At 39.3% G+C, this 9,764-nt stretch overlaps 1 protein-coding gene across 1 annotated transcript; it reads left to right on the top strand.

The window, feature by feature from the left end:
- Positions 1-3,641: 3,641 nt before the first annotated feature.
- On the top strand, positions 3,642-8,498 carry LOC140921780 (uncharacterized). Its single transcript, XM_073371780.1, has 5 exons — positions 3,642-3,796; positions 5,311-5,553; positions 6,129-6,503; positions 7,333-7,448; positions 8,202-8,498. Exons 1-5 carry the CDS (start codon positions 3,727-3,729, stop codon positions 8,496-8,498), a joined length of 1,101 nt encoding a protein of 366 aa, XP_073227881.1. The 5' UTR covers positions 3,642-3,726.
- The last annotated feature ends 1,266 nt before the right edge of the window (positions 8,499-9,764 follow it).

Raw genomic sequence — 9,764 nt, 5'->3', positions numbered from 1 at the left:
GTGTTCTGTTTATATATATCCGAGTTTTAGAGCTAGATAAGAAGACAAACTAAACTGAAATAAAGACTTTTCAACTCTACTTGGTGTATGTGTTTTGTTTGTATATCTGAGTTTAAGCGCTAAATAAGATATCGGAAGCCGTTTCTCGCGTTGCTAGGTGATTGCTTCTCTTATTGCTATTTCTCTTTTAAGAGACGGTCGGAAAACCGAGCTCAAGTTACTTACCGGGCAAGCTGAGGCAAGCCTATTGTTTCTATTGAATAAGGGAGACGCTCATTAGTAAACCTATACCGAATTAGTATGAGGGAAGGCATGTGAATATTAATGATTTACCTATACCTATACCGAATTAGTATGCAGGAAGGTATGTGAATATTAATGATTTCCCTAAACCTATACGTATACCTATACTCCAACGGGGCTTAATTCTGACCCTCTATGACTACTAGTGGTGTTTTCAGTCTGAATTTATTCAGTTTTAATTTATTCGAATTCAGGCCGAGATAAAAGAAGCTCTTTCACAAGAAGTTTAATCGGTTTAATATAACTGTTTCATTTGTTTCAGTTAATGTATCGCTACTGTTGCTTGATCCACTCAGTAGAAAGAAAAAAAGGTGTCTATTAGTTTCAGACGCTTATCGATTTTCTAATAAACAACTAGCTTGTTGGCAATGTTGGGTGATTTTATTCACTCACTCGATTAAGTATTAAGAGCCCGACATTTCCTTTTGTCACATGTCTTTGAAATAAAGGTTGTATTAAATAACAATTGACAAGTTTGAACATTCCACCGAAATATGGTCGCGTTTTGAAGGAAACAATAGAGAAAAATTGTTATGTATCAGCTTTTCTATTATTTTGAGAATCGAAAAAGCAAAATATCCACTGCTCTGAATAAATATAATTAATAGATCACAATATCGTGAGGGCAAAGACAGCCCTTCAGTTCTTGAACATCACCATATTTCCAAAGGTTTAGGAAGCTAGCCAGCCAAGTGTGATACGAAATTCACTCTTGCTGAATTAATTTTCCATTCGCCACTTTACAAATAAGACGGGAACTGGAGCCGAAATGCGTCCAGCAATTGCTTCTGGGATCGTGATCGGGGACGCTCCAGTCAGCTATAGAGTACTAAAGTGAAGACGTCATAAAAATTATGGGATTTGTGCGGATATTCTGAAAGAACAATGTCCAAGAGGCTTACTTGCCAAAAATGAGCATTTCGGGGCAAATTGTCTCTGAGATGTTAGCCGGTTATACTCAGAAAACTCCATACAAACGTTAACTCTTCTAATGTTTTTTTGGGTCGACCCAAAAAAGTTTAGAAGGGTTTGTATGGAGTTTTCTAAGCATAACTGGGCTACAATCTCAGAGACAATTTGCCCCGAAATGCTCATTTTTGGCAAGTAGGCCTCTTGGACATGGTTCTCTCAGAATACCCGGACAAATCCCATAATTTCAGAAATTTCATTTTTATGACGTCACACGTCAGTACCCTATTACAGACGAGATAAAGGGTCAAGTTTACGGCAAACGGCAAACGTCAGATTTAAGTTGAGAATTTCTTAGAATAGAAAATAAACTGATAAAAACTGCCCAGAACAATTCTTAGGGATAAAACTGGCGTGAGACTACTTATTTTTTGTGTAGAAGTAATCAACAGTAAACTACAATTAAGGGGAAAACCTGGTCACGTGGTACAAATTCACGTTCTTCGTTTGGCGTAAACTTGAATCGTAAACTCTCTATCAGCCATTTTTTGCCTGGTTAGCATTAGGTAACATCGGCTGAAGCCAGATTGTTTCTTTCAGTAAAATTACATGAAGAACAACTTGAGTCCAACTTTACTGTGCAATATAAAATAAGATAGAAAAACACCATTGGAATGCTTTGAACCCGAGTCGTTTGCTTTACATTCTACACCATCGAGGACTACCTACCACGACATTTTTCAGACTTTCTGCATAAGTTGCGTATTTAACTGTGATGATCTTATCGGCTCAGCATTAATTTCTTCATCCTACAGTTCAAACATATGAAATTCATATATTCATCATGTCATCTTTTCCGGGAATATCACGAACCAATTTAATGGACAGCTTCCAGTTGGCTACACCGGCATCTTAGAGGTCAGGGTTCGAATCGACTCGAGTCCCGGTAAGCTTGATTTTTTAAGGCTTTTAGCCTTTCTTTTCTTAACTGCATAAGTTGCGTATTTAGCCGTGATGATCTTCTCCGTATCTACTATACTTCTTCATTTCGCAGTTAAAATATAAATTATTGCATGGAGTTATAAGTCACTCTTGACAAACAGCCCTTCACAGGTTCCTACACTAAACTAATCGATCACACAATTAAACTATATCTATATCGGGATGGGAGTAGCTGTTCACTCAACATGAACAAATTGTGATTTTCTTCCCAGATTCCAAATATTGAACTGTCACTGCTATGCTTGGAACAACTCGGAAATGACCTATCGACTTCTACTTTCCAATTAAATACAAAAGAGCTAGTTTGTGATCATCATACCAGGAGACCTGACTTGTCCCTAGTCATCTCTCACTGTCTCTCTTAAGTGGCGCACGGGGTATGATGGGAAGGAGGAAATCAAGAGAGAGAGAGAGAGGGCCTACTCCTGCCGTGCGCGTTACGCGCGAAGACGAACGAAGGCGAGTCAGCTAGTGAAACAAAGAGCCAAACACCGATTCACGCTTGGAAGGCCTAAATGCCCTAAATCGGGAGCCCATGAACATAGGCTCCTGCCTTTGATTAGGCTTCAATGTTTTGACGTCACGTTAACGTCATAAATGACGTAGTAACATGTCATTAAAGGGGCTGTGTCATGGCTGTCTGCTTCATTATGTTAATGTTGCCAATTATCGCATTTACTTGAATAAACGCCGCCCGGACTTAGCGCCCGGCGCCTTCGATTAATCACCGCCCTCGAATAAGGGCTGCATTTGGGAGAAAAAAGTTTTTAAGCGCCGCCCCCGAATAAATGCTTCGTTGGCGTTCATCAAAAGAGATACCGGTGACAATAAACTCAATTGCCTTATTAAAAAAAAAGGTCTGTGGAAAGTGTTCAATGTCATTTTGTTGTTGTTGTTGTTGTTGTTGTTTACAAAGTACAGTCAACTCTCGCCTTGCGGACACTACGGACACCCCGCTGTATCGGTAATATCGCTAATAATAAGGGACGGACCATTAGAAAACTTATTGGGGGGGGGGGGGGGGCGCGAAGTACAAAAAAAATATTCGCGCAAGGGAAAATTAAATGAAAAAAAAAAACTTCATGCACGCCAATTAACCCTAAAAATATTCATGCTATGGCCTACAAAAAAAATTCATACAAGGAATTTGATAACGAAAAAGAAATCCCCCCCCCCCCCCCATAACTTTTCTAATGGTCCGTCCCTATTAACGACAACAACACAAAAACAAAGCAAAGAAATTCAATTACTTGAGCGTGCTATGTATATTGTGAGACCATATACACATGAAAAGGCGAAAAAAAATTTTTTCATTCAAACCATTTCGCAGTCCAGTCCAGTTCATTTCCATTTTTCCGTCAATTATTCCCAATAAGTTAACACCCTGTCACTAATTGTCTTTCTTTTACTCACTTGACCGGCACGTTTTGAGTGCCATGTGCGGAGCTGTCCGCTTTTTCTCCAGGATTTGTCAATTAATATTACCAGGACTTGTCTTCTCTGCTAAAAAAAATGAAAACTGAATCACGAATTTTACCGTCTCTTCTGCTTGTTGCAGTTGCATTTGGAACTGTAGTTGAAGGTAGGTGAATGATTTATTGATCCTGATGTGGCGAAACTAAACAGATTCATTCCATCATTGAAAAGGGCAAACGTAAATCGCCTGTGTGTAGGAGAAACTTAACAGACTTGAGAAATATCGCAATTGGTATTTTCAGCAAGCGCTTCCATTGCAAAAGCTGTACTCCGGGTGTATTATGACATCAACGTCCTGTAGCCCTTTACAATGCGTTTATAATTTTTTTTTAAAAAAAAAAAGACGCAGTCACTATTATTGTAAAATCTACTAGCCAGAAAAAAAAAAGACATTGAAAAGTACATCACGATTTTTCACCCTTGGATAATCATGCAGTGTGCCGTTCGATAGCCTTGCTCGGTCATTTTACTGAACAATTTGTACAGGCAAAAAACCAGCTCGGACGAAATATACATGTACGTGTATTTTTAAAAGTTTTCTTTTCGTTTGTTGTATGATTTCATAATAATATTTCCAAAAACTACTACTCAAAACAGGCCAAATTACTTAGGCTATATACTGTACGTTGATTCATTGACTGCATTTCATCGCTTCCTGTGAATAAAGGAGGTATGCACATTCCTTGATCACGTCAACACTTCAGACAGCCCTATCTATAACATACGTTGAGTCCTTTCCTAATATAAAAAGAAGTCCCATTTACTTACTACTCAAAATAATTTTTTTAAAGGAAAACATGCCTTTTCAGGAATTAGCTAGTTAGAGATTTGCTTCAGGTCACTTAATATGACTGCCAGGTCGAGACGTGTTATCACATGTCAACATTACTGCTCAAATTTTTAAGTATTCAGTAAACAAACAATCATTTATAACATGTGTGTCGCCACGAAAGCTATGCACATGGTTTGAATACATTCATTTGTTGTCACAATCCTATGCCACTTAGTTTGAAGTTGCCCTGAGAAAGTGCAGTGATTGGTGGCACGATGTGGTCTGATATTACGAAATCTTCGGTATAACAGCGAATTTTAACTATTTTATAAACCTACTCGTTACCACTAGCAACAGAGATCATACCACTTTTCGCAGGAAATTTGCCCAGTGGACCCTGTGGGGATCCGTACTAACCTGCGATCAGGCGTTATTCTTTTTTCGGGGATAGCGCGAAAGTCCAAAACAAAAAGGGAAGAGGGACCGCCTGATCGCAGGTTAAACCCGTACACAAAAGGAACCGTCACGGTTGATGCTCACCGTAGGTTATGGGGCTGGTAAATTGAATATTTTTGTGTTTTGGACGGGAAGCTCTTTTTTTCCCATACAGATGAAAAGAAAAAAGACAAAAGACAAAAAGCTTTTAAAATAATGACAACATCTTTTTAGAAAGGTAGCTTTTAAGGGTCAAACAATGCTTTCTTATTTTGGAATACTTTTGGTAACTGGCCTAGCAGCCTTGTTCCCAGGTTGGAGAGGACTCTGGGAACGAGATTGACTTGCCGAGTTGCTATAATCGTGACACTTGGTCATAAAAAAATAAGTTTTCTTAAATTTGAATTCTACAGCTGTGAACAAATGGCCTGGTGGAACATACGGGATACCACGTGCCCAATCTGGCTGTCCATCGTCCTTTGGATTCACTTGGCGCACTGGATGGCGTTACCAAGATACATCAGACTTTTTCCCAAGTAATAAACACTCCAACAACTTCCATTTAGATGCCAGTGTGGACAAAAATAATCTGAAACGAGCCTTTTGTATGAAAACGGACAAAGCTAAAGACGCGTCAAGACCACGTTGGCCCAAAGGTATAAGCTTCCTCAAGCAAGGAATAGCTGAGTAGAATACGCTAACTTTGTTACTTTTCTCGTAACATGTGCAAATGGTTTAATATTTTTGGCTTCTCGGATAAGTACGGAAAACCGCAGGCTCCGTCTCACAACACTTCTCCGAGTCTGACCTTTGTGGGACGCTAAAAAACCCACACCCACAAAGGTGATGTTCAAAAAGAGTATGGGACGTAGTCTTTGGTCAGGTTGGTTTCAATTGGGACGCAAGCCCTGTTCCATCCCCAGTTACCGCGTTGACTTACCAGGGCGACTCTTTCAAGGAATTACACTAAGGTGGTCGTTGTGTTTGTCGAGGTTCGACTTAAAAAACTCTTGCGGGAGTCGAGATTGTGTTAATCTCCCAAAGTTGTCCGCAGCTTTATTCTTCTCCGATATTCTCGTCCCATCTGTGATCATTTTTAAAATTCTGATCATTAGATCGTGAAGGCTAGAAGATCAAAAGGAATGAACAACCCAAATGACTTCCTAGCTCTCCTGCTTTTACAAGACACATTTACTAATTTACGCTTTCTCTTCTCTTATCTACTTTAAAGGCAAATACTGCATTTACAAGAAGGGTTTATGCCCTACTGGATTCCAAAACGGCTACATCACTTGGGATGACGAAGACTGGTTTAACAAGAACAACAAAGGAGGTATTCTTCCGGACGGTGTGTATGGCAGTAACACAAAAATTTACTACTGCTGCAGAACAGACGGAAATAAAGTGGAGCCCATTGAGCTTCCGACCATCAAACCTTTTTTTCTGGTGGCTTATGGTTCTGCCTCATGCCAGCAAGTAATGTGGGCTCAAGCTAGTTCGGAATGGACTCGTTTTGACACTGAAGAGGATGACGACGGTTATGGAGGGGCGTATCCTTACGGGGCAGGGATGAATGACCACACCGTTCACTACTGTTACTATTCAAGTGAGTAGATATTTCAACTGCTGGAAGTTACATTAAGCTTACCTACCGCATACCAAAAAATGCAAGTAATATTTTTAACAGGGCTGCTGGGTAAATTTTCATCAATGGCGCAAAAGAAAGCACGGAAGACCTGGTCTCTCTATCTGCCGTTTTTGAATGCGTGGTCAAATTATTATTATTATCATTGTTATTATTATTGATATTATTATTATTATTATTATTATTATTATTATTATTATTTGCTCTGAATTTCTCCAATCCTGATCAGTTGTATCCGAAACGCACCAATGACATTTAAGAGTCTTCATAGCCAATAAAATCACCGCTTAAGTGACAGACGGCCAATAACATCACCACTTAATTGACCAATCGGGTCAATAAGCAGAGTTTAATACCATCAATGACGTGATACAACTCACTTTGAGACTGAAAATGACTGCCGCATAGATTGTCGAAACGTCAGTCACTGTCGCCCGGACGATCATACTCAACCTACGTATGAAATGACTCCTGGGCTCTTTTATATCAAACAAAGTACAGCCTCAAAGCTAGCTTAAAAAGTAACTGTAGACCGTAACCTTTTTTTCTCTAACTACTGCATTGTATTTAGACCACAAATTATCTCACATTTTTCTTAGATAGCAATTCAACTATTAAATTACAATCGCGCGCTTGCGTATTTCGCTCGGTCTACGTATTACCCCTGAGACACAGCGTGTCCTCTTTTAGTTTACCGCCGAAAACCAGAGGGCATAGTTTATTTGCGTCTAAAGCAATATTCAACGGTTTTGTTGTTGATGATGATGTTTTTGTTCTTTTATTTTGTCAGGTTGTAACTATACATTGACTTCATCTAGTGGCTCGTTCCAGTCTCCCAATTGTCCAAATTCGTATCCGGCAGGCCAGTACTGTTCCTGGAGGATAAAAGTTCCCGAGGGTCTCCAGGTAAATAAAACGCTTATTACTCTGTTACTTTGTATTTGTTTGAGACCCTTTGGTAAAAGTACAGCTCATCTTAATTCACCGCTGTTGAAGCGAGAAGAAAACTCTTTTTTTTTTTAGATCGGTTTCAGTTTCGGTTATATGAGTCCTTTTGCAGTTTTCGGTTTTCATCCATTATCAAACAGCGGCTGCGCAGTTAAAATCAGAAATAGAATTCTGGAAGTGGGGGAATAATTTGAAGGTGTGACTTGCGTAAAATTCTCAACAGCTTTAAGAAGGCCATTTTATGTCATGATTAAAGACTCAAGGGATCTGCTAAGGGATGACTACAGGTTCCACAGTCATCAGTGCTTCGTGTCCCTAAGATGGTCTGTTTTAGTTTCAGAGCGTAAAAAAGTGTATTTAGTCCATGTTTTATTTGTACAAGTATGAGTAGGAGAAAATCCTGAGAATGAGGTTGACAGTTGGCGTGACACGAATAGGGAGTTTAAGCAGCAACGTTCTTGAGCGACGCACGCTAAAAGGAAGTGAGCCTTTTTCTCTTTTAAAATACCTTAACGCTACCAAATTTGTACAGCTAAGTTTCTTTGCTCTTAAAGAGACGATTTGCCAAAAAACTTTGTTCAAAATCACGTCTCAAGAGTGTAATAAGTCCACTTCCGGTTTACGTGCGTCGCTCACGAGAAAACCCCGTCGCTGCTTAAACCCTCTAATATTCAGAACGATCTTTGTGTTTTATGAATTTATGTTTTCTAGGTGGTATTGAGGTTTCCTGAATTCACACTCCAGAAAGGAATTAACACGGACAACGTTCAACTGTTCGACGGACAAAATGAGACTTCACCCTCCCTGGGTGTGTACTCAGGCGACAAGCTACCTGCACCTTTTGGAGTACGATCATCATCTAACGAGATGTTCGTCATTTTTAAGACTGATAACAAGATTAATTTTCCTGGATTCAAGGCCTCATATTCCGCACAGAGGCCCACACGTAAGTATAAAAATATAACAACATTTTCAAATTTCAAAATGTGGAAGATGAATTTTAGGTGAAGATGGAATTCGTATAGAAAGTCGAAATGCATGAACTCAGTGTCTTTGTTTGTAAGAGGAAAAAAATACCCAAGCTTGGTGCCGCAACTCGATCGCTTGCGAGTTAGTTTTAACTTAGAAAGGTTCGTCAGGAAATCAAAACAAACCATTCAAACTAGATATTTATAGAAAGAAACACTTGACAGTTTCAAAAAATGATAACCTGTGGTGCCCTTAGTGTACACCAGACGCGGTTAATCGATAAAAATCGATGTCGGAAATCAATTGATATCGTCGATATTAATCGATTTAATCCGCCGATTAATATCGATTGTTATCGGAAATCGGTAGAAATCGAGTTCACAGAAAAAATAGTTTATCGATTATTACCTATTAACAAAATCGATAACAATCGATGGGGATCGATAGTAATCGATAGCAATCAATAAAAGATCATTATCGATTTCTATCGGAAATTCATCGATATTAATCAATGTCACAACTTTTTTTTCTTAATGGATTTCTATCGATCGATATCGGAAATGAATACTTATCGATGATTGATATCGATTACTATCGATGATAGGTCGTACGACAGGGACTGAAAACACTGCGACGCCTGTTATAAGTCAAGGTATAACAACCAAAAGCTCAAGCAAAGGAGTCTCTGTAAATACAGGTAATATTTTTATTTGATAGTAAGTCATGCAGTTACTGGTAACACAGATGCTAAGACAGTGCACGCTAACCTAAGGCAGGAATTTTAAGCAATAACCGTGCTAATACTACAGTCTTACCCCCCTACCCCCATCCATACCTTTTGGATACCGACATCTTTATAATGGGGACAGTTGCATCTGTCCTTTGATGTCCGCACTAAGTGAGTTTTGCTGTTGAGCGTTTTGCGCGGACGATTTTGGCGTCGTTCCTCACAGCGTATATGTATATATATGTAAAACACTCCGTGAAGGCAAAGGGGAGAGAGGCCATTACAAGCCATTCTATGACCGCCACCAGAACCACCACTTTTTTATCGTTATGATGGTCGATTCTAGTTGTTCACTCAGTCTTCTGGGCTCAAACGGAAAAGAATCTTTTCCATGACAAAGACAGATGGAAGGCAAATAGGAACGAGATAGAAAAGGACTTCCTAAACCCTCTCTTTGCTCTTAACAGGTTCAACGAAGCCCCGAAAGACCGAGCCTACTAATGAATCCCTACTCTCAACTCAAGAAACTCTCAGAAATGAGTCCTCGATTAGTTATAGTAAAAAGGAGCCGGACAATG

This window comes from Porites lutea, chromosome 12 (assembly GCF_958299795.1).
Source record: "Porites lutea chromosome 12, jaPorLute2.1, whole genome shotgun sequence".
NCBI classification, from domain to species: Eukaryota; Metazoa; Cnidaria; class Anthozoa; order Scleractinia; family Poritidae; genus Porites; species Porites lutea.
Note: the sequence above shows the minus strand (reverse complement) of the source record. Positions and strands in the feature narration are given on the sequence as shown.